Below are 26548 nucleotides of genomic sequence, written 5' to 3'. Positions count from 1 at the left end.
GACGGGATTCTCTTGTAGCGCTGAGCATTGTTGGGAGCTTTTCGATGCCAATGCCAGTTCTAATACTTTAAAAGTTGATGCCATTTGCCCATTTATAGTAGTTCATAGGATCTAGCACGAAAGCCCATTTTTAGGCAATAGTATAAATTATTGTCTGTGCAACATTTTGTATGTTATTCGGTTCTCTAGATGGAGTAAAAAAAAACGAGTAGCACATAATAAGAGCCCAATGTATGAATCAAACATTATAATACTGACACTAAGTACCAATATAATCCATTACTTTTACCGACTAGTATAGACATTCACGACATATCGTTTTGGGTCATTGATCTACCCCTTTACATCTATCATGTGGCAAACCAAGTGGCTTTGGTCTGTGGCTTTATAATAATAATAATAATTAATTACATTTATATAGCGCTTTTCTAACCACTGAAAGCGATTTACAACGTAGGGTGGAAATTGCCTCCTTCACCACCCCTGGCAGCACCCAACCTTGGGCTACACAGGCTCAATGGCTGCCATACACTGGCACCAGACACACATCACACTACACACAACGGCTGAACGGCTCTGGAGACAGGGATTGATATCAGCCAATTAAGGGGAAGGGATGATTAGGTGGCCTTGATGTCAGAGACCTGATTGGGAATTTGGCCAGGAACGTCGGGGGAACCCCCTACTCTTTACGATAGGCGTCCTGGGTTCTTTAACAACCGAGATTCAGTCAGGACCTCGGTTTAGCGTCTCATCCGAAGGACGACACGTTACACATGGCTCTTAACATCAGACTTCAGTATAAGGGAAATTCACTTATCTCAAACCCGCCCTCTTTTCTCGATCCTCCAATCCCAACTGTTGCTTCAAAAAAAAAAGTTTGAAACTGTTGTGATTGGAGGATCAAGAAAAAAGAGGGCGGGTTTGAGATAGGCAACTTTTCTGATATCGATGCCCCGTTTAGCTGCAAGAAGAGATGTGTTGAATCTGACACAACGTGTGTCATCCTCGCGCTACACGTGTTCAAATTCTGCACAACACGAGTTAATAATGACACGTCTTGTGCGGAATGTGAGCGCGAGAGCGTGCCGAGGAGGACGAGACTAGGGACGCACCGATACGACCTTTTCAGTCCCGATACCGATACCTGGGCTTTGGATATCGGCCGATACCGAGTACCGATCCAATACCCATTGTTCAATTAATAAACGGTATGCCTCACTGTGTGGAAGAGACTGGGATCATTATTTTGTGCAAGGCAACATCAGGCTTGACTTAAAACTAGGGATGCTCGATATTGGCTTTTTTAGCGATACCGATATACCGATATTGTCCAACTCTTAATTTCCGATACCAACAGATACCGATATATGCAGGGTTTCCCCCCCCCAAAAAACGGAATAATTTCAGGTAATTAACATTACATATCTCTTGTCGTGGAATTAACACAACATTATGCATACTTTTGACAATAAATAAAATCAGAATTTGTTCTTACTTGCTTGCCTGGGTAAATAAAGGTTATAGAAATGTAAAAAAAAAAAAAAAAAAAAACGATAGATATTTTCCGATATCACATTTTAATGCCGATATCGGCCGATAATATCGGACATCCCTACTTAAAACATTACTTTCCTAACTTAGTGAAACAAAATGTAACAAATTAACACAGATATAAAATGTACTGAATTGTTATTTATTATTAAAATGAAATAACAAAATAAATTATATATATATTTTTTTCTTTTTATAAATTGTCTATTGTAGCTATTTTAGTCATATATTTTAGTCACGAGACATGCCGCTTGAACAGTTTGAACACATCACTTCCTACAGACTGCAAAATATCCTATCATCAGTATCGGTGCGGCCCTAAACCTTGTGCTTTTGATCCATAATATATAACTAGTGATGCACGATATATCGGCCGCCGATATAATATCGGCCAATATGGCAGTTTTTTTACACATCGGTATCGGTCCGATATCAAGATAGGGCCGATATTAAAAAAAAAACATGTTTGTTTTTTTAATCTTTTTTTTCTTCTTTTTACATGTTTTGGCCTTAAAGGGGTTATGCACTGCTATTCCTAGCACTATTTGGGCAACTTTACACACTTCCTGTGAGTCTATGTAACACATCTGTAATTTTTATTCCAAAAATAATCATTGTTTTATATTTCTAATCTTGTACTCAAAACCAGCATTTTTCAGCCTCATGAAAGCAAGCTATTATTGGCTTGGCTCCACCCATACTAGCAGAATGCTTTGAGTGACAGCCACCCACCAAATAGCTCCGCCCATCTCCCCGTCATTCCATCCAGGTGAAGGTCTTAGGTTTCAGGTTTTTATTTCGACACGCAAAAACATATACCGATTTTACTAACTAATACAACATGGCTGTACATTATGTTTGGGATCCAGAGAGCGACCCACAGTATGATTCAGAAGAAGAAGAAGAAGGCGATTTGCTACAGCGAGGCTTACATTACATCGTTTCCGATTGGTAAGTTGATTGATTGCACTGTTAGTTAGTTACTGTTATCTAATGGCTGTGTACTTCTGTCGCGCGCGGCCCGTCGAAAACACACACTAACGTTAGATTGTACTGACCCCCCCCCCCAAACAACAGCGATCGAGGCTTACATTACATCGTTTCAGATTGGTAAGTTGATTGATTGCACTGTTAGTTAGTTACTGTTATCTAATAGTTGTGTACTTCTGTCGCGCGCGGCCCGTCGAAAACACACACTAACGTTAGATTGTACTGACCCCCCCCCCCCAAACAACAGCGATCGAGGCTTACGTTACATCGTTTCCGATTGGTAAGTTGATTGATTGCACTGTTAGTTAGTTACTGTTATCTAATGGTTGTGTACTTCTGTCGCGGCCCGTCGAAAACACACACTAACGTTAGATTGTACTATGTCATAGCAGTTGTTGGTATTGAGCAGTACTTTATAAAGAGCAGCAGTTATATACTATAACGTTAGATGGTATTTATGATAACATATCTCACACAACCCTCAATGTTCCCTCACACATACAAACAGTGAACGTAGCTAGCAACAGTCAGTAAGTGATATGGCTAATTACGACATATATACTTACTATTTGTGTCGGGTCGCGTATTGAAGGCACAGCTCCTTTGTTTAGAACCAACATGGAGACCACGCCAGCATCAAAAATACCTTGATTGGCGACGTCCTCGGTGGAGAAATGTGCAGTACAAACCCGAGTATTAGACGTTGCGACGGAACTTGGAGGGTCGCCAAAAAGGAACTTGTTCCATTGTTGGCGAAGTTCGGCATCAACGGGAAAACTGTGCAAAGACTTCTTTGTAGCTCTACAACCAGGAACGTTACATGTTCTGCGGGGTTTGCTCATCGTGAAATTGAGGCGAGTGACGGGATTTCTGTTTCTAGGTTGTATGTATCGGCTGCAGGTAGCAAGAATGGAGGCGGGCATTAGCTAAAACCACAGAGCCAATCACATCACTGTGCGCTATAAACAGCGCCCTGTGACGTGCACCAGGTCGTCAAATCAACATGACCTGATTTACTAGAGGCAAAGAGGGGATGGGCTGTAGCTGAGGAATTCGCCAATATAGTATTTAGGCCCAAAAACACATTGATACGAACTCCTATTACTATAATACAATGCTAGAGACTGAAAAATGACATTTATAATGCATGGCACCTTTAAATAGTTTCAAAATATCAGCCACTTCTGAAAATAAGTTACAAAAGTAAAAGAATTATGCGTTTTGGAAAATAGCTCTTTATTTGATTATCATAAAAAGTGTTTTCTATACAGAGATATCGACATCGGTAAATATCGGTATCGGCCAGAACAGCAATATTAATATCGGTTATCGGTATCGGCCACAATTTTCACATCGGTGCATCACTATATATAACAACTAGGTGCACCAGCTGTAGTCAGACTGAGGGGGGCGCCGTGTGACCGTGTGTACCTGTGCTGACCCCACAGATGTAGTCAAACAGCTGGTAGATGGGTTTGCCCGTCAGTTTCTGCAGTTTGTGGAGAGTCTGCAGGGCCATCAATCCCCTACAACCAACAACACACAAAAAACATTTAGCAACATTATAGAAACTACAATCACACAAAGTAAGCTAGCCATGACAGACACACACACACACACGCACGCACACGCACACACACACACACACAGTGCTGCAGGTACACAGTCCTTTCCCCCGCTGTGCTGACGTACGCCTCTTCTCTACTAGCCATGGGGGTCTGGCACACAGCGAGTGTCTCCGTTGTCTTTAGAACCTGGCTGGACCCCAGCTGAGAGAGACAGCCACCTTTCACAACCTGGATCATCGTGGGGTTAGCAGCTTGTGTAGCACAGTCGCCGGTGGTGTGAATTTTGCCTAGTAGCAACCAGAGGGTTTACAAGAAGAAACACAATAGAGACACAAACCCAAGCGTACAATAAAACGCTGGACCCAGCCAAGCTGAACATAGTTAACCCTTTCACTGCCACACGACAGAAGGTTAACACTTTACTATCACACAACCGACGGCGATGCTCCATCATTAGCATCATTAGCTCCGCATCCTTGTGTATTGTCACAGTGAAAGGGTTAACAGGCTGTCGTGTGGCAGTGAAAGGGTTAGCGGACAAAGCTCGCTGACCACCACAGAAGGACCCGGAGGGCAACACTGACCTGGTCCCCCCCCCGTCGATGGCCAGGACCCGTATCCCCCGGCCCTTGACGGGGTCTGTGTAGCCCACCAGGGCCAGGGCCTCGCGCACAGCCGCCTGGAGGGGCTCGTCTCTGGCCTGGCGGAGACGCAGCAGGCAGGGGATCACACTCTCCTGGAAGGAACGGGGGTGGGGGGGGGGAGAGAACCAGGAAACTGTGTGATGATTGGTGGAGCTACGTCACGACTGGAGACGGCTTACAAACTAATTTTATCTTAAAAACTAGAAGAAAGCACTCGGTTGAGTGTGGAGACGTTTGCCGCAGCCTTACAATCTCCCCGCCATTAAAATGGTAAATGGCTGCATTTATATAGCAGCTTTTATCCAAAGTGCTTTACAACTTGTTCCTCACATATTACCCGTTCACTCACACATTCACTCACCGATGGCAGAGGCGACCATGCAAGGTGCCAACCTGCTCATCGGGAGCAATTAAAGGTTAAGTGTCTTGCTCAAGGACACTTCGACACGCTGCCCTGGGGAGGAGCGGGAATCGAACTGGGAACCTCCGGAGGATTACCAGACAACTGCTCTACCTCCTGAGCCACTGTCGCCCCTGTCGCCATTACTTTCACATGCAACATTTTACCAGGTAAGATGATGACAGAAATGATAGTTGCTGATATTGCCCGTCGTCTCAACAGACCCAGGCTATAAATCTGTATGTTGGCACTAGAGGAAAAACAACAGGTTTACATTCTTTCTTTCTTTCTTTTTCTTCAACGATCTGCCAAGGCATAAAAAAATATTGTTTGTTTCCTGTTGGTTGTCAGTTAAGGCCATGGGTAGGTAGGGAATTTATTTTATTTAATTTTTTAATTTGATTCTTTCCCACGGAGACTATGGATAGGGAATTTCTTTATTTAATTAAAATGTTCACAACAACATGGATGCATGTACTCTGCCAGCATGTTTAATATCCATAATACTAAAGGTTTGACTAAGATTTCTATGAAACTTTATTCTAAAAAAAAAAAAAAGTAAAATAAAAAATCTGATTTTTCATTTTTATTTTTTATAATTTTTTTTAAAAACTCATAAAATATATTGGGTCGCACCTAAATCGGCAGGGTCGGTCGGCAACCGGAAACAAACCATTATTTTTGTTAGGCCCAAGCATGCCGTCATTGCCTTCTGTGTTCTTATAGGTCACTCACTGGGAGGATAGCCTCATGGCTGCACTACGGGACCAGCCACACTGCACCACCACGACGACGACGCCACCCTCCAAAATCTCGGGACATTGCCAGAACTTCACCGGAGACCAGGACAGCGTGGATGAGCACAGATAAACGGCTGTCCGCGGCCCCTGTTGCACTGAACAACTCGTGTCAGCCGACCGCCATTCACAATGAAACATTTTTCGTACGACAAGGTCATTTTTTGGACGGAGACGGGCTAAAGACGGGCAAAAATCACACAGTGTGTTGGGGGCCTTAACCCTTTCACTGCCACACGACAGAAGGTTAACCCTTTACTATCACACAACCGACGGTGGCCTTCTGCCGTGTGGCAGTGAAAGGGTTAACCGGCTGTCGTGCGGCAGTGAAAGGGTTAACCTTCTGTGTATTGTCGCGGTGAAAGGGGTTAACCATTTTGTAGTGCGGCGGTGAAAGGGTTAAAGGAACACGCCAACTTGTATTTGCCATCTACCCTGGAGTTAGACGAGCAGATACATACCCTCTTCTTCTCTGTGCATGCATTAGGCTCAGGGAACAGCCGCGCACCGTTAGCAACACAGCCACCTAGTGGTTCGGTAGTGTTGCTGCAACCCATGCGGTCTAGCTCCCACATGCAAAATATTGACGACATCGTTGAAGTATATTTAAATGGTAAATATATATATAACGGTATATCTCGGCCTTAACAGTAGGGTAGGGTAATGACCCCCCCCCCCCCACACGCACCTTGATGGCCACTCCCCTGGTCTCTGGGAACTCCATGAGGTGGCAGTTGAGCTCCTCGATGCGGCTGGTGAGGAGCTTGACGTCATTAACCCGCTGTAGACCTTTCACCAGAGCTCTGGTCCTGTTGTCCAGACTCACCCTGGCTATGATCTGTAGAGGTGAGAGAACATGTTGAACAGTGCACGGCAGGAGCAGAGACACACATGTTTACAACCGACCAAAACTTCTCTTAAAGTCAAAGTACACAATAGGCAAAATTCTCCCAATGGTGTTTTTTTTTTAAACATTCAACAGTCTGGAAAGACTATACTTGGTTTCAAATTGACGACAAAAACAACCACACACCTTGCGTTCTAGAACTGACTATAGCCAATTACTGTCAGTCCTCATTACTGCTGAGGACAAATACAAAGAAAGTACAAACTGACGTAAAAACCAATATTACTTTGCACTTCAAAGCATAGAGGATACGATGCCGTCATATTTGTTATCGACTTCGTCACTCATTCATCCATCCATCCATCCATCCATCCATCCATCCATCCATCCATCATGACTCAAAATTAAGAATATTACTTTCTAGGACAGTCCATTCAATACATGAACTCTCTCTCTCTCTCTCTCTCGAAGCCAGAAACCCAAAACAAACACTCAACCATGTGATGCTAAGATGATGTAAAAGCTGGAGCTCGTCCATAGAGCTCGGACAGGGAGAGATGGTCCAGACTCCAGGCATGGGACTGAGAAGGAGGCACCCAGGGGGCATTTGCCGGGGACAGCATTGCATTTCCCAGTTCGAAGAACTAACAATGATTTTTGGGGGTATTACATTATTTTATTTGTTTTTATTACATTATAAACGCCGACTATGGATAAGTTCCAGGCTTTATGACGTCGCAAGTTTGAATCTAGATTATTTGGGTTTCTGGGAGAGAGTTGATCTTTGTTCACAAATATTGATTGGGCTGTCATGGATAGGGATGGGTACCGTTCACATTTGAACCGATACCGGTACCGGTACCTGTGAATCGATACCGGTACCCAACGGTACCTTTTTTCGGTACTTTAGTCTAAAAAAAAATTATTTACCTAACTCAGTCGTAAAAAAAAATCCAAACTTCAAATAACTACAATTTCGACAGTTTTCGGCTTGTCATTGCTTTGACTGCTTTGTTGTTGAATCAAGTCAAATCCTAGGTAAGCATGTATTGTGCGTGTGAACGTTGACATGAAAAGAAAAAAGTTAAAAAAAAAAAGTTAAAAAAGTTAAAAAAGAAAATTAATAAAAAAAAAAATTATATTTTTTCCGGTTTCTCACTTGATTCGATACTCGGTAGTACCGACGTGTTTCGGTTCGGTACCTCAAAAGTACCGAATTCGGTACCCATCCCTAGTCATGGATGATATGAATACCAGTCTTTTTACAGAAGGTATGTTTATGTAGAATTGCCCACAATATTAGAAGGGTTGTTGTTGTTGTGGTGAAAATGCTGAAAACATTGCATAATCTACTCTACAATAATCTACCCTGATTGGCCCATCAGTCTGTGAGTAGTTGTAAAGGATAGCAGCTAGCTAGTCCACAAACAAGTCATTCAACTACCGGTAGTTTGCTAAATGTTGATTAATTTTAGTGGCTCAAAAACATCTACGGCCACCGTGACGATGTGTTGGCCGATGTTGATCTCCCATAGCAACCGATCCTACTGGTCCCATGAAGTTGTCTTTTTGAATTTGGAATCTGTTCAATTTGAAAGCTTCATGTATAAGATAAGATACTAAACTTGACATCTGCTTTCAATGAACAGAAGGCCACTAAATGCTCAGAATGACACTCCTGGCATTAACATTCCACAATAATCTTTTTCTGACCGAATTAACTTTGTTGTACTGGCTCTTTAAATAATTTTGGTACCCCCCCCCCCCCCTTTCCACAGGGTTCCCACAGACACTGCAAAATGAAATGCAAGTACTTTCAAGTACTTTTCCCAGCACCATTTTTCATTTTAAAGGGGCATTTAAAAGGATACAATTCACTTTTAAATGCTGTTTTTATATAAAAAGAAATGTGATCCAATAGTTATGACTTAAAACCAAATTCCAACAATTCTCCTAGATCTATCTGCAGCCTTCGACACAGTCAACCATCAGATCCTCCTCGCGGCCCTCGCAGGAATGGGAGTGGCTGGCTCTGCGCTGACATGGCTGACATCATACCTCAACGACCGCTCCTACCAAGTGTCATGGAGAGGGACCCTGTCGGCCACCCGCCCCCTGCGGAGGGGTGTCCTGGGACCCCTTCTCTTCTCCCTCTACACTAAATCACTGGGTAACATTATCACGTCTCATGGCATCTCCTATCATTGTTATGCCGATGATACTCAACTCTTCCTCTCCTTCCCTCCCTCAGATATCCACATCTCTGAGCGGATCTCGGCCTGTCTGTCTGACATCTCCGCCTGGATGACGACCAACCACCTCAAACTTACATTGTTCCATGAGAACAAACTATCACTATGCACCGTCAACTCTCATGGTTAACGGTAGAGAATAGGCTGGTTTTCAACACAGTAAACATTTTCAGGAACACTGTCTTTTCGTCTCAACCTGTTTTCTTATACAAACAAATTGTCAGATGCAGTCAGGTTCATTCTTATTTTACTAGGTCAGCCGATGATGGACAGATTATCTTACCACGTTCAAAATCAAATGCTTTAAAGAGGACTGTTGTTTATCGTGCCATCAATCATTGGAATAACTGCCCACTGAACATAAGTAAATTGAATAGCAAAGTGTCTTTCAAATATCACCTGAGAATGCACTACTTAAATATGTGAGCAAAATATTCTGATGTTGATAATGATGTCTACAATGTTTTACTGTTTTTAGATTATCATTGTTAATTGTGATCGTCATATGTATCTCATGTTGTTGTGTTTTGTGTTTTCTGTTGTCTTTCTGTGTGGACCCCAGGAAGACTAGCTCGCCACTTAGGTGGCAGCTAATGGGGATCCTTTTAAACAATAAACAACAATAAACTGAACCTAAGCTAAACAGAATTGCTCCACCTGCCGGCCAAATCCTCCCCCCTGATCGACCTTTCTACCACAGTCGAAAATGCAGCTGTGACCGCGTCCCCGACCGCCAAGAACCTTGGTGTTGTCCTCGACGACCAGTTGAACTTCTCTGCTCACATCGCAGCGACAACCAGAACCTGCAGATTCCTCCTGAGCAACGTCAGAAGGATCCGCCCCTTCCTGACAAAAGAAGCTACCCAACTCCTCGTCCAATCAACAGTCATCTACCGCCTCGACTACTGCAACGCACTGCTCGCTGGCCTCCCGGCCACTGCCACCAAGCCTCTTCAACTCATCCAGAACGCAGCGGCCCGCCTGATCTCAAACCTACCGAAGTTGGCCCATGTCACCCCACTTCTTAGGGACCTGCACTGGCTCCCCATTGCTGCACGAATCCGCTTCAAGGCCCTCGACCTGGCATACCGTGGGGCAAAGGGAACCGCTCCCGCCTACCTCCGATCAATGGTCTCTAACTACACACCCTCAAGACCCCTACGCTCTGCATCTTCTGGCCGCCTCAGACCTACTCCTATCCAAGCTCCGGGAGGGTCATCAAGGAGAACCTGCCTTTTCTCAGTCCTTGACCCACAATGGTGGAATGAACTACCCACCCCAGTTAGGACAGCCGAAACCCGTCTAATCTTTCGCTGTCGACTAAAGACGCACTTCTTCAACCATTATCTGAAATAAACCTACAAAAAAAATATTCTAACCCTAACTAACCTTACTGTCATGCACTTGTCCTAATAAACTAACCTACACTGTAGCACTCAACACTTTAATGAACATTGTTACTCAGCTGATTGAGTTGTACCCTTCCTGATGACTTGTCGTACAGAACTTGTAAGTCGCTTTGGATAAAAGCGTCAGCTAAATGACTAAATGTAAATGTATTACTTAGACTTTAAACTAAAAAGAATTTATTTCTAGATTCAGAACAATTTTATCATGGATGAACAAAACTTTCAATGCGAATGGTTGATTTAAATTTCAAGGACTTCTTAAGCACCTTGTAAAAAATTAGCTGTTTAAGGAATTCCAGACCTTTACTTAAAAAGAAATTAAAAAAATTATCAAGCACTTTAAGCACTTCAAGGACCTTGTGCGAACCCCGCTTTCCAAACCTTCTCTCTCTGCGTCAGCAGCAGCTTCTTGGTCTTCTCCTCCTCTTTCTCATCATCGGTCTCCGCCGTCTCCCCTGCCTTGGCCATGACGGCCTCTACGACTGCGGCGGATGGCAAAAGCTTGTCCTTTTCCGCTGCTGCAATGCTCTTGGACTCCTGACCCCTGAACTTGGGGACGAGCGGCGCGATGTAGCTGCCGACGAACTCCCGCACACTGGGCCGGGGGTAGGAGAGGTAGTGAGTGAAGCCTTTTTTCAGGGAGGTAGTAGCGGAGGGGACCGCGACATCGGCGGGAGGAGAGTCGGGAGAGGAGGGGGGCGTCCCTGTCGGAGGACCGGGCACCTCTGGAGCAGTAGGGGGAGCAGTAGGCGTAGCGCCAGCATCTATACACTTCGCCTCTGCCACCGGTGCTAAAGTAGGCTCATGGTCTCCGGCGCTCGGGCCGAAGACCGGCTTAAGGACGGGGGCTTCCCCTTCCCCCGGAGGCTGCCGTGGCCCGTCGCTGTTGCTGCCAGCGCCCCCCTGCGTTTGCGTGCCGGTGCCTCTAAAGTAACTGTTGACGTGCTGAGCCAGAGTGTTGTAGGTCTCGTCCATGTTGGCCGAGAGAGCGCTGGGGTGGAACAGCTGTAAGGTCTGCTTGGCCACGACTGAGGAGGAGGACGACGAGCTCGCCGCCACGGACGCAGCAGCAGCCGCCGCGGACGCTAAACTGGGCTTGGCCTGCTTGGTGGTGGCGACGACAACGAAGGGCTTCTCCGGGACACGCTGATGCTGTTGCTGCTGTTGTTGTTGTGTCTCAGCCTCGACTATGACCTCTCCTACTTTCTTCTCTTCGTCACGTTCCGGCGGTTTCATGTCGTTTTCGTCTGCGGCGGCAGGGGCCGTCTCACCGGCGGCGACTAGCGGTTCTGCTTCGACCGTGGCGACCTTCTCAGCACCATGGGCGCCACCGCCGGCCGCCGAGGCGGCATTCTTGAAGCGGGAGATCTTTGAGAGGATGTCCGTGCCGCCCACCGCTTTGGTGACGCTGTCCAGGGTGGTCCTGATCCGTGACATGCGTTGCGTTTTGGTCCACCTGCGGTCTGGGCTTAGTGGTGCCTTGATTGATTGATTGATTGAAAACTTTATTAACAGATTGCAGAATGGGTACAGTACAGTACGGCTCAATACACACAATTGTTAAGGGGATGCAGACCAGGGTCCCCCATTTTCAATGAAGTGACGTGTCATTTTGGCTGCCGGCGTTGTATGGTGGCTTTTTAGTAGATTCTCATTTGAGTGGGAGAAATTTTTTTTTATTCCTCTTCTGCTGGTATCTGAAAAAGAAAAGAAACACAAAACCATATCAAAAGGACATCAGGACAAGGAAAAAACCACCACGTGGTGGAAATGGAACAAATTAAATGTTATCCAAAAAGGTACAGACCAATATATTATTATGATGATCAGCGATATTTTATCCCAAAACAACAAGGTGGGTTTTTGTTTGATAAACATGGGCCAATAGAGAGCTCTGTTCATCCAAAATATATGCGTTTGCCTCTAGAAGCCCTGCCTTCCCTGGTAGCTATGGTAACCTATCTAAACAATAACACACAAGTTCAGGTTAGAACCGAAATTATGTTTTAACAGAAATGAATGAATGAATTAAAACTTTATTAACAGATTGCAGAATGGGTACAATACAGTACGGCTTAATACACACCATTGTTAAGGGGATGCAGACCAGAACAGCTGTAGGCCTGATTCGTTTGGATCAAAGCTAGATATCATTATCATACAGTAAAGAAATAGACAGCCAAATTGTTTCAGGCTGTGTGTCTGAAGTCGGAATGATGATGATGATGATGGAAGAGGACCGATTGCCGTCCAATTTGAGTTTGGCAGTGCAGGACGAAATCGTTACAAAACGCGCTGGAAAGAGCAAGTCAAGCTGTGGTGAACGAGACGGAGGAGGAGGACGAGATCGCGAACGTCGCCTGGGTCACCTGCGAGGACTTCACCATTGAAGTGGGAAAGAGGCAACTCTACGAGTAAATTCAGCCCAGTTGGCTTTTCACCTCCTCCAGACGAGCGAAAGGGAGTACGACACCCTCTACCAGTATGGCGCCCGCTGGAGCAGCACCCCCACCCAGAGGGGCACCCCCACCCAGAGGGGCACAGCCACAGTCTACTTCGCCATAGAGGTCTCCAAGGTATTATCATCAGTGGTGCAGTGGTGGTCCCATGCGGTACCACGCCATCCCACCACTATTCTGAGCAGAAGTACGGATGAATGAATGAATGAAAACTTTATTTAACAGATTGCAGAATGGGTACAGTACAGCTCAATACATACAATTGTTAAGGGGATGCAGACCAGAGAAAGACTTTCGTCTCGTTTACATCAGGGTCCCCCATTTTCAATTAATCACATTGGCGCAGTCGTACAATTACATTTAAAACATTGTTCGTCATCCCCACCACCACCATCCCACCACTTCTGATATTAGCACTGCACCCCTGGGTACTACTATATATACCTGTATGTCATGTATGTCTCTATGCCATAAAGGTCATGTATGTTGTGTATGTCATTAATGTCACTATGAATTGAAAATGGGGGGACCCTGATGTAAACAAGATGAAAGTCTTTCTCTGGTCTGAAGTCGTCCACAAAAACGACTTCAAACTGGAAATGGTAACAACAGATGAGGTACTCAAAAAACTGAGCGCCCTCCAACCTAACAAGGCCACTGGCCATGACAACATCCCCTCCAAATTCCTCAGAGACGCAGCAGCCGCCATCACCCCAGTCATCACTCACATAATAAACCTCTATAAAACAGGGACACGTCCCCAAGGACTTCAAAATTGCGAGAGTGACCCCTCTGCACAAAAAGGGCAGCAAATTAGACCCAGGCAACTACCGCCCTGTTTCTATTCTTACCTCCATCTCAAAAGTCATGGAGAAAATTGTCTACGAACAGGTCGAAAAGTACCTGGCGGAAAAAAATCGAATCTACGAATTCCAATCTGGCTTCAGAACGTCCCACTCCACTGACACATGCCTCCTCTATTTTAACGACCACATCAAAAGAGGTGGACGCGGGCAAATACTGCGGCATGGTCATGCTGGACCTACAAAAGGCCTTCGACACTGTCAATCACTCCATTCTGATTGACAAGCTAAAAGCAATTGGTTTTGATAGCTTATCAGTGAGCTGGATGCAATCCTACCTGGAGGGGAGAGAACAGATGGTAGAGGTAAGCGGTACCCTACCCCCCCCCCCCCCCCTCACAGTGAGCTGTGGTGTTCCACAAGGAAGCATACTAGGACCGCTACTCTTCCTAATTTATGCAAATGACATGTCGTCAGCCTGTGACTGCAACTTGTTCCTGTTTGCGGACGACTCAGCCCTGCTGGTCTCTGACAAGAACAAGTTATAGGTTGAAAAAACCCTCAGCTCAGAACTAGGCAGAATCTGCATATAGCTCGCTGATAACAAACTATCATTACACATGGGCAAAACAGAGTCCATTCTCTTCGGTTCAAATAACAAACTCAGCAAGACCGACGGCTTCTCAGTTGCAGTGGGTGACAATATTGTCACAAGGAAAGACGAAATTACCTACCTGTGTTCCATTCTAGAGGCTAATCTTTCCTGTGACAAAATGGCATCCAATGTAATAAAAAAAGTCAACCAACGAACTAGATTCTTGTACCGGATCTCCTCTCTGGTAAACAAGAATACCCTGAAGACTCTAGCAGAAGCACTCATTCAAGGGTACTATGACTATGCGTGCACCTCATGGTACCAAAGCACCTCAAAGGCGCTTAAAACAAAATTACAAACATCACAAAACAAACTGGTCAGACTACTACTTGACCTTACCCCCAGAACCCACCTCACCCCTGCCCACTTTGACAACCTAGGATGGCTTAGAGTAGACGACAGAGTACAGCAACTTGCAATGGGCCTGGTCTACAAGATACACTATACGACTAAGGTACCCATGTACATGTCAAAATACTTCCCAAAGGTCAGTGAATACCACAACCACTACACCAGAGGAAGCTCAACAAATCATGTTAAACCCAGATTCGGCTCAAACAAGGGACTAAATACGTTTCGCAATTATGCCACATCAATGTGGAACGCCCTACCCAAAGCTGTAAAGGAATGTGAATCCCTACCCACATTCAAAACCGCTCTTAAAGAGCACCTACGGGAGGCTGCAATTCGAAACTGGCCACCGTAAATGCCCAAAACCTCCACCACCTCCTAATAGACAGTCTCCTCCCCACCGCATGTATATATTCCCTCCCCGCCTTATGTATATCTCTCTCCCACCCGCCCACCCCCTCCTAATGTACAGTCCCCTCCCCATCATATGTATATACTCAGGATCTAGGGGTAACAGTACTGTATATTTGAATACCGTTTATGTCACAAATGTATCAGTTGTAGTGCCGAGAGATGGGAGACGGAGACGGTAGCTCGAGGTAGAGCGAACAGCATTTATTGGGTACACAAATACAACATGCTACTGCTACGTTGCGTGCAGTCGACTCGAGTGTGGTGGCAGGAAGTGCCACCTCATATAATGTTCGGGCGGAACTCTTGTTCCTAACAATAGTTCCGTGGGTGAATTATGTACAATTAACAATCACTACACAAGCCCCCCCAGAATTCAACCATGGTCAAAATCTCCACGGCGGGGAGAGACAACGACCCGGCCGCGGCGTGAGCGGACCACCGGGGGCGCGGTGCAAGCGCTCGCGCCCTCCACGGCGCCCGGAGGCATGAACCGGCCACGGTGAGTGCGGAAAGCCAGGGGCGGGGAGGTAGGGGCGGCGCAAGCGCCCGTGTCCTCCCCGACACCCGGGGGGCACAGACGTCGACGAGGCCAACGGCGGCTCCGTCGTTGGCGGGTCCCGGGGTAGCGGCGGACGGCCTCGGCGGGGGGAGAGGGCCAGCCCTAAGGGCTGGGAAATGTCCACGTGGGCGGGTTCAATCTTGTGGTGGTTGTACCCCACCTCAAAGGCGAGTCTTCGCCAGTCCTCAGGGGCCTGTGGGCTAGGGTGTCCGGTGGATAGGTCATTCAGCAGCGTCGGACCCGAGTGACCAATCGCGACGTCCTCCAGGCGTAGACTGGAATCTGCAGTCCTGAGGGCCTGGATGTCGTGGTCGGAGGCCTGTTCCGAGCCCCTGTTGACGTAGTCGAGGTCCGGCTGTACAGCTCCGACGACGACGTTGGGCTTCTCGGCGACGTGTCTTGCGGCGCACTCGGAATCGTACGTGAGCTCTTGTCGTGCCGACCATGGCTCCGCTACCTTTGACTCGGAAAACGTGAGGGGTTCGTGGTCGGTGAAAGCTGTAAGAAGGCCGCCGTATGTCGCCTCATCGCGGACACATGCCAACGAAGCCCGTGTCTGTGCGTTTATCAGGCGGCCATGTCTAATGTCCACGAGGAGACCGTGTGCACCCAGGAAATCTGCCCCGAGTAGTGGGAACGAAATGTCGGCCGTGATGCAGTCCCACGTGAACCGCTGGCCCCCAAAACACAGTTCCACGGTCCTTGTACCGTAGGTGCGAATAGGGGTATCGTTGGCGGTCGTCAGGCGTGGACCTCTATCATCGCCGGCGGTGTCCTCTTTCGTAGCTGGCAGGACGCTCCTCTGAGCTCCGGTGTCGCAGAGGAACTTGCAACCGGAGAGTGTGTCTCTAATGAAAAGCAGCCGGTTCGACATACCTGCGCTCACCGCTGCTACTGGGCGCAGGTGTCTGCGTTTATGCGTTATGCCGAAAGTGCAAGGGGAACGGCATCTTGTCGCCCTGGCGCCGAAACGTGCGTGGTAATAACACAGGCCTGCGGCAGCGCTGCTCCTGATCTTCCTCGCCCCTCCCCCCTGCGGCGTGTAACCGCATGTCGAGGCTATTAGCCCTGGGGCAAAGTGTCGAGTGGCCAGGTAGAAGCGGTCAGCCTCTTCTGCTAAAGCACGGGGATCAGCAGTCGCTGTATTGGCAAGTGCCGTCTGCACGTGTGGCGGCATGTGCCTGAGAAACAGCTCGATAAACAGGAAATCAGGCCGTTCTGCCCCCAGCAGGTTTAACATCATCTCCATGTGCTCCGAAGGCTTGCTGTCCCCCAAGCCTCGTATAGCCAGCAAGCGTCGGGCCCGCTCTGACTGTGACAACTCGAATATTCTGAGTAGGTGCGTCTTAAACGCCTCATATTTATTCCGTGCAGGCGGAGCTGTTATGAAGCCTACCGTCCTCGCCGCTGTCGTGCTCCCGAGGCTCGAGACGACGTGGTAATATCGCGCGGCGTCGTCGTCAACCCCTCGTAGGGCGAACTGCGCCTCTGTTTGCGCGAACCACGCCGCCGCAGAATGCTCCCAAAACTCTGGCAATCGAATAATAACGGCATCGTTTGCCATGTTCGGTTCGGCCCCTGATACTTCAGCGAGACCAATGTCAGGGTCACCAGTGTAGTGCCGAGAGATGGGAGACGGAGACGGTAGCTCGAGGTAGAGCGAACAGCATTTATTGGGTACACAAATACAACATGCTACTGCTACGTTGCGTGCAGTCGACTCGAGTGTGGTGGCAGGAAGTGCCACCTCATATAATGTTCGGGCGGAACTCTTGTTCCTAACAATAGTTCCGTGGGTGAATTATGTACAATTAACAATCACTACACAGTACTAAATACCTATATGTCCCTATGCCATAAATGTCATGTATGTTGTGTATGTCATAAAAATTTCTATATGAATTGAAAATGGGGGACCCTGATGGAAACAAGACTAACGTCTTTCTCAGGTCTGCATCCCCTTAACAATTGTGTGTATTGAGCCGTGCTGTATTGTACCCATTCTGCAATCTGTTAAATAAAGTTTTCATTCATTCATTCATGCATCCCCTTCTTAACCCTTTCACTGTGACAATACAGAAGGTTAGCCCTTTACTATCACACAAAGGTTAACCCGACCAGCTGGAGGGATGACAGTTATAGGATTCTGTCTCGAACTGTCTGTGTCGCTCTTTGCTCGTCTAACGTTATTAGATGGCTAACGTCGTTAGCGGACAAATAGCGACAGCAATTGGCTATGCGATGCACAAAATATAACATAAATAAACTGTTTGAGACGTGTGTCGTCGACGTACCTCGTGAAACAGGCTTCCCCTTGACATGAATCGATATCACGTTCGATATTAAACCAATTGTTAATTCATCTTTTGGTATCTTCTTCTTCTTCTTTAGAATTTCCGGCAGTCCGGAAGTGTTGCGGTGGTCCTTCTTCTTCTTCTTCTACTTGGGGTTTACAGCGGTCGGCCACCAACTGTTTGGGGCATTACCGCCATCTTCTGGTATCCTTTACCTCCTACTGATTGATTGATTGATAGATTGAAAAGTTTATTAACAGATTGCAGAATGGGTACAGTACAGTACAGCTCAATACATACAATTGTTAAGGGGATGCAGACCAGAGAAAGACTATCGCCATGCTCTAAGACAAACTCTAACCTTAACCAACTTCGAAAGAGTGCCTAAGCTTAACCAGTGATAGAAACAGGCGTCGGCGGAAAGTATAGACCCGTGCGACCCGTCCACGCCACGAAGCCCCGCCCAGACGTTGGGCTCTGTGGCTCTGCAGATATATGCTATTGATTTCCTTCACCATCATGAAGTGCACAGCTGCGTGATTTTTTCCCGTAGCCTATGTTTGCGAAGACGCTCTCTGGTTGGCTAGCCGCATACAGCGAAGACCCTCTCTGATTGGTTTAGCGCCGAAGGGTCTCTTCCGCCTTGTAGGCCTACATATATATTCTCCGTTTCAAAGTGGTTATGCTTTGGCCCTCTTTCGAAGTGGGTTATGCTTAGAGTTAGGGTTAAGGTTAAGGTTAGGGTTAGGGAACAAGTCAACATATCAATTGTTGTTGAATATGTAATTTATGTAGCATGCAGAGGCCTTTACACTCACTGAGAGACACAAAGAAGTCAAGTCCGATGGGATTTGGGAATCTCAAATACAAATCAGGATTGGAACACAAAAATTCATTTATATTAAACAATACAGAATATACAGCACTTCTTGGGGTCTGTAGGGTAAGCACTTATTCCCTCCCCCCTGAACATGTATGGGCTTTTTAAGTCAGTGATGATAGTGTCTTTCAAGGATAAGTGAGCTCCTGCACTGATTATTATAGTTCTATATTCAATATTTGATCACCAAAAAAAACCAAAAAGCATAACCCCCCCCCCCCCCCCCTCCGCCCAAAAAGTGCCCCCAAAAATCTGTCTCGCACGCGCACAGGCCCAGTGCCCTTTTCAGCCTTTGAGCACCTGCCCCTCTAAAGTCCTGTGCACGTCCCTGGATAGAGGTAAGATTGCTTTAGTTCTACTAAAGTGAAATATCCCTTTAAAGCAGCTGGCGGCCTGGAGAACAGAGTGACATCAAGTCACAAGTTGTTCTGAACCTTATTGAGTACATGGCAGTATATATATGTTCGAATGGCACATACATCGGCCATACAGGAAACTTAAAGCGTCACTTCACCAAAAAAACATTGCTGATTTATTTTTCACATAATCTTACACACATCCAAAAATGGTTTTGCACAGATTAATTTAGTTTGATAGTTATTGAGAGTAAATTAGTATAAATATGGCCACCAGTGATGTCATCGGGACATTGTATCCTTGTGTTGTGTGAATTAAAGCACCATGTGTAGTGGTTAACACTGTCGCCTCACAGCAAGAAGGTCCAGGGTTCGATTCCCGCTTGGGGACCAGGTTTCCATGATGCCAGGTACCCAGGTGGGGTATCTCCCAGGCCTTTCTGTGTGGAGTTTGCATGTTCTCCCCATGCTTGCAAGGGTTTCCCCCCCGATAAGATAAACCCAATGGAAAAACATGCACAACAACAGATCGCTAACGCTGTGACGTCCTTGACGAAGACGGGCAGGAGCACTTGGATTGGTCCCCGGGCGCGGCCCTCGCCGACGCCTGTCTGCTCCCGGCTGCCCTTGCGGGGAAGGACGACGGGATGGGTTAGGCGCAGAGACGAATATTTTCTTTTTACCATCACCTTTTGTAAATTGCGACAGTGATCTCAATTTTGGACGTAGATATAAAAACAACACATCAAAACGATGACACAGCTGTGCCCTCGCTCACAAAAGAAAAATAAATGGAATTGGACATTTATATCTCAACTTATGACCATTTGTTTGAAAGTTATGCTCCACATAGAGGCGAATGGCTTTGCACTCTAGCAAAAAACAGATTTTTTACTGTTTCCCCCCTTGTTTCCCGATCGCCACCCAGGCCACAATTGTCGACGGAATTACACAATATCGCACATAACCCTTCACATAACCCTTCAAGTGCTCATATTAAAGTGACTAAGCTTCATCTCTTATCGTTTTGCTTTAATCATCGTGAGACTGAAGGATGCGTCAGCCCTCATTGAAATACATTGGGTCCAAAGTGCAGAGTCATTGTCACTTAGGATTAGAATCAATTAGGGGAGCAGGTGTGCATGACTCAGAGGGAGCTGTCAATCAACTCAATAAACTCAATGACCTGGCAATGACCTCTCAGGGAGTTAACCCTTGATGGCCCCTTTTTGTATCTCTTGAACCGTTTGTCGTAGAGACTTGCGGGTTGTGTCATTGTACTCAGTAGGGATATCCTCTTTCATTGGTCTATGTTGACCACTCCCCCGATCATTAGACCACACCCCTTAGACCACACCCCCTTTGTGTATCTCTTGAACCGTTTGTCGCAGAGCCATATAATAAGAGTTGCGACACTGTGTGATCTCGCCGCCACGCGATCACGTGGTTCATGTAGCTCGCTTAGTTCCAAAACAAATCGCTGTCTACCTGATTTTAGCGAGACAGAGGAGCAGCAGCGACTACTACTAGTCTGTTACAGCAATTTTTGGTAAATATGAATACATAATGTGCATTGATCACTGTTGTGTTCTACCATTTATATGTCTGTTACTTTATTATTTACATTTAATACTTTCTTTATATCACTAGGCGTTGGCGGCAATAACGAACGTTACTATGCTAGCTACTGATGACTATTGTTTTACTTTACATTAGCCATTTAACGGCAGTTGTTAAACACTCAAGCATAATTTTATTAATCAGCCCACATTATAGTTACTATGTTGACAACACTTTATATTCAATAATATAATAGCATTTCTGGGGGGTCGCAGAGAGACAGCATTAATCAGCTTTTCTGTTGTCTGTGGGGACTGTCCCATAACCTAGGATAAGTTACGAAAAATATGAATGCATAGGCTAACATTACATACTGTAACATTTACAGTATGTATGCATTCATATTGTTCTTGTGCTTCTAGTCATAAATACACACACATCCTAATGTTATCTTATGTTAAGACATTCACATATACATGCACAAAGTGAATATGGAAATGCAGTGAATCATACCTCAAGCTGTTATTACATTGCATTTCATACTGTAACCATTGATGTATTATAAGAGCTCTAATACATCCATGACTAACTTAAATGCTACATGTCATACTGTCCATACTGTTACTACTAGTGTTGACACTGTATATATCTTAGCGTATTCATACCACTCTTTTCATACAGTTCATTCTGTTAATGTTCATACTGTATCTTAGCACATTCATACCTACCTTTACTGTTTATTCTATTTATAAATATTATACATAATATGTTATGAGTACCGTAAATTCTCATTTCAGCCCTTTGAAGATGAATGGTGAGGTGGTGCTGTGGTCAGTTGTACAGTTCCCAAATGGTGGGACAGCAGTAGTTCTAGAGAGCTGGTTTAATGCTAAAGACCAGACTGTGTTATGGCCCCCTAAACACATAAAGCTCACAAAAGCCCTTCGAGATGGACTGCAACCAGATGATAAATGGATCACCTATAAGAATGTACGTGAGCTTACTACGTGTGGTGAGTAATTCATGCAACACATACACAAAAAGTGAGGACGCAAATTGTGACGATGCACGATGACATATGATAAGAGGTGTTATATATATTTTTTCGTTAAACACTGGACTGCAGATATGTTAATTGTCATTTTCTCTCTGCTCTTTCCAGAGACCCATGATGAGGCCAAAAAACAAGAGACCAAGTACACCTCAACTATGTGTCCAACCTCTGAAATTGAATCTGAGGACGAAGGAGATCTCCGCCAGAAAAGAAGATCCAGGTACAGTGTTCACTTTGTTAAAGGGACAACTCTCCCTAGGGTGTTGTAAATAATTGCACTGCTGTTGTAGTTGCAAGTAGTGCTAAAAGGATAACACACAGTGGCCTGAGGGCCTATGTATTCAGACTTTAGCCTTGACTAATAAGCGTAGTATCATAACTACATTTATTACATGTGTGTATATATATCATTTTCTTTTAGGCCAAATCAGCAGTATGTGCACTCGGACTCTGATGACCACTCCAGTGGCGACGCCAAAAGAAAACGTTTTGCCAAAGCACCTGATGTGGGTTTCCCAGGTATTGATGCAATGCATTTATTTTATAGGCACTTTGGAAATGATCACTGCTACAGTTAATAATAATAATAATAATAATAATAATAATAATAATAATAATAATAATAATAATAATAATAATAATAATAATAATAATAATAATAATAATAATAATAATAATAATAATAATAATAATAATAATAATAATAATAATAATAATAATAATAATAATAATAATAATAATAATAAACAGTTAAACAAATTAGTCTGACCATGTACCGACAAATTGAGCATTTTAATTTGATTGGACTTCTGCGTTTCTTGCAGTTATTCTATAGTTGGCCCAAAATATATACATTGTGAATAACATGGCAACTAAAATATGTTGTAGGACAGACTCCAAAATCGAGCCGGTCTCGTAAGGCGCTAATATCCGGCAAGCCTCCAGTTGTGTGGCCACTAGGCCAAGAGCCTACAATGAATGGTATGTTGCTATGAATGTTAAAATGCCAACTAGATGACTGTTTAAACATGATTTGTAGCATTTTCAATTCTCACCCTGGCTTACCTTTTTTAGATTCTTTGGATGGTGGCATGATCTACAGCTATTTAGATTCGTTGCAGACTCCTGATCCAAATAACAGTAAGTGAACCCATATCTGTGTTCTTGTGAGGAGCTTGCTGGCAGGAGCTCGCTGGCATCATGCATGCAACAGAATACATGTTTACAATGTATGCATGCCAGCCCACTACAAAAATTCAAAGCCTTCACAACTTGCAAGCAATGTCACAATAAAAATGTGTAGTTGTACATAATGCTTTTATATTGAGCACAATTTCCACCATGTTTGAGTCGCAACTTATTTTACATTTCCCCTTTGTAGATCTGGTTACTAGCAACTACCGGCAATCGCTAACTCAACATAATGGTGAGTTATCAAGCAGTCTCATAACATAATATTCTGGCATGTTTAAAATATCTGTATTGTCTCGCATTGTCTTTGATATTTTTATTAAAGTAGTATTTGGCAGTGCACGTGAAATCAGCTGAATGGAAATCAAACATTTTCTCACATGGGGGATTACAATAGCGTCATTTGCTAATAACTTTGTGTATTTCCCACTGTGTTTCAGCCGAGATGCCAGGATTGGATATTGCACAGTACCACCAGCTCCAGCAGGCCTCAAATATTCGCTCGCTGTGTCTCTAGTTGAGCGATTACGCGGCCGAGTCTGGAACTACCACCAGTTTGATCCAATGCAGTCAAACTATAGTGAAATATATAACTATGATTTTGTTTCTACAGGGATGTCAGGATACAGCTCAGGGCACTACAACACCCCATCTGGTGTTTCACAGCGTAGACAGATGGCCGGCGATGACGGGCAGCTTATGAAAGGCAAGTCTATTGGACATGGTGTAATTCCTCGTGTGATTTGCTGCTTATTTTTATTTCTCACTTAATGATTTTAACTCTTCTTCTGAAGACCTTACCATCCAGAAGATGAATTCAATGCTTGCTGAATTACTTGTGATGGTGAAGGATCTGTCCAGAGATGTGCAGTTCATCAAGACCGAGTTGGCTGAGGGCAACATATCGGGTGGGACCAGGGGACACGGGGTGGCCACCACAACCACTATGCTCCCCTTCCAGCTGCCAATCGCCAGTGAACAAGACTTCAATTAGGCAGAATCATTACTGATGGCGCAATCAGTCCGTCAAAAGATGGTAATTTATTGAACTGCATTCATTTATCAAATGTAGATCATTTCAGTGTGGTCTTGTTCAGGGGAAAAATGTGTTTAGTAGTAGGGGAGGAGGGTGAACAAACAGCTAAAAAGGACAGGCACATCTATATACCTATATAGGCTGGATTAAAGTCATAAATGTGTTTAGCACTTTCTAGTTCAAAACGTGTTAGAGCTTGTATATCTGCTATTTATGAAACGTTTTGAAATTGTTCAAATATACAGTTTACATATGGACAGGAGGGTTAATGTGGTTAAACCTAACGACTGGCATGGGCTGGAATATCAGTGCATGCATAAAGTGTGTGTATAAACAAGTTGGTTGCTCTGTGTTCATAAAATAAATGTTATGCTGTTTCTAACGCAGGGCCTTCATTTTCTTCTCTCTGATTTAGATTTCTTGCCTGGCTTTGGTAGGAGGCACCAATTCAGAGAACCTGATCAGACTGATGTTGAAAACTGCTATGACCAACGCCCTGGCCAGTGGGTTCAACTGGGCTGGAAAGAAAGACAAGCGTTGTTCAGAAAGCAAGAAGCCATTCAAGCACACAACACTACAAGCCTGCATGTTTGGTGAGCTTCCTCCCCTGCAAACTACTTCATAGGTTAAGTTTAGGTAGTGAGGCATGACTGTCTGCTGGTGATTCAGAATATAATTATGCTGTTGCAAAACCTTTAAAAAAAAGTGTTATGTTGGAATAAAGTGATGAAAGTGCAACCTATACGAAATGGACAACGTAATTGGTGAGCTTTAGAGGTGCATGGATACACATTGTATTGCCTAGATGGTGTCAATCTAAACTCTCACGAAGCATTTCAGTCATGAGTAAAGTAAAGCACATTCTGGATAGAAAATCACTCTACATTCTCTACTGTTCACTAGTTTTACCATATTTAAATTACTGTGCTGAAGTCTGGGGAAACAATTATAAGTCTACACTACAACCACTTTTTATACTCCAAAAAAGGGCCATAAGGATAGTTCACATTGCAGGTTATCGTGATCACACTAACATATTGTTTTTGGAGTCAAAGACATTGAAGTTAAATGATCTTGTGGAATTTAAAACGGCACAATTAATGTATAAAGCAAAAAGTCATGCACTTCCAAGAAACATTCAAGAATTGTTCTTTGATAGGGAGGGGGGTTATAATCTGAGGGGAGAACACAATTTAAAGGTGCTAAACGTACGCACTACCATGAGAAAACACTGCATCTCGATATGTGGAGTGAAACTGTGGAACAGTCTAAATGTGGTGCTAAAGCAATGTCCAAACATGAGACAATTCAAACTGGTGTATAAGGAAATTATCTTCACAAGGTACAGGGATGAGGAAGGGACTTGATATTCACGGGTGTTTACATTTTTATTTTGTTTTCTATTTTATTTAATTTTATACATATATAGTTTTTGTTTTTTGTTTTGCATATATATTTCTTTTTCTTTTTTATGTTTAAAATAGTACACTCATTTGAGTAGTGGAAAAGGGGTAGGATTAAATAAGTGTATACTTCTTCCTACTCCTTTTCGAACATGCAGATTGAGTTGTTTTGCTTTTTGTTATTGTTTGTTGTATTCATTGCATGTTCGAAATAAAGACTTCAAATAAAAAAAATCAAATCAAAAAAGGCTAGGCGATTGCTTCTCTTTCCTGTCCAGTCTAACTGGATGCTGACTGTAGCTTGTTACTGTAGACCTACAGAGTGAGTAATTGAGTGATTTAAAAAAATCACACTCGTGTGAAGTGAGGGGTGCCCTTATCATCGTACATCATCTCACCTCTCTTCCTCACTTTTTTATTTTTGTGTCTATCAGCTGCTGCTCGACAGTTTGACCCCAAACTGACCGACCAGGACTACAGCGAAACTGTCAAGAAGTGGCTTCGTTATGCGCCAGACCAGGAGGGAGGCATCTCAAGGAACCGAAGTGACCCAAACTTAAGTCAAGCGAACCAGAGTCAAACTTAGGGTACCCCAGCACACAGCTGTTTCCCTGGTTCATACAGTACAAGGAATTACCCTCATGGACACTGTTCTTCCATGGACGGCATCTACTTGAATGACTTGCTGCTTCAGCCTGTTCTTGCAGTGTTTTTATTTTTTTATTTTTTATTTTAACCTTTATTTACCCAGGGTAGGTTCGCTGAGCACGGATGCTCTTTTTCAGCTACGCCCTGCTTCACATTCACAGAGTTCCATTCACACCTGGGAGCTGCCCAGTACAACCACAGTCTGACACTGTTGGCCACTGAGCAACTCCACTGGAGCAGTTGGGGGTTTAGTGCCTTGCTCAAGGGCACTTCAGCGGTTGGTGTTAAGGGTATGGGAGAGTGTTATATGGGAGAGAGTTATAGAAACATTAGGGGTAACGGTACACAAAATCCACGGTTCGGTACGTACCTCGGTTTTGAAGTCACGGTTCTGTATTATTTTCGGTACAGTGGGGGGTCATTA

At 44.7% G+C, this 26548-nt stretch overlaps 1 protein-coding gene across 1 annotated transcript in view; it reads right to left on the bottom strand.

Annotated features, from left to right (window-relative positions):
* pnpla8 (patatin-like phospholipase domain containing 8) overlaps window positions 1-18124 on the bottom strand; it is a 49045-nt gene extending 30921 nt beyond the window's left edge. The window contains exons 1-5 of the mRNA XM_084330736.1: window positions 17997-18124; window positions 10843-12158; window positions 6642-6791; window positions 4697-4848; window positions 3976-4070 (exon numbers count right to left, since the gene is read on the bottom strand). Coding sequence (XP_084186862.1) covers window positions 3976-4070; window positions 4697-4848; window positions 6642-6791; window positions 10843-11898 — 1453 coding nt within the window. The 5' untranslated portion in view covers window positions 11899-12158; window positions 17997-18124. The remainder of the gene's footprint in view (window positions 1-3975; window positions 4071-4696; window positions 4849-6641; window positions 6792-10842; window positions 12159-17996) is intronic.
* Between the last annotated feature and the right edge of the window lie 8424 nt (window positions 18125-26548).

Source organism: Notolepis coatsorum, assembly GCF_963971535.1.
Source record: "Notolepis coatsorum genome assembly, chromosome: 15".
Classification (NCBI taxonomy): domain Eukaryota; kingdom Metazoa; phylum Chordata; class Actinopteri; order Aulopiformes; family Paralepididae; genus Notolepis; species Notolepis coatsorum.
Note: the sequence above shows the minus strand (reverse complement) of the source record. Positions and strands in the feature narration are given on the sequence as shown.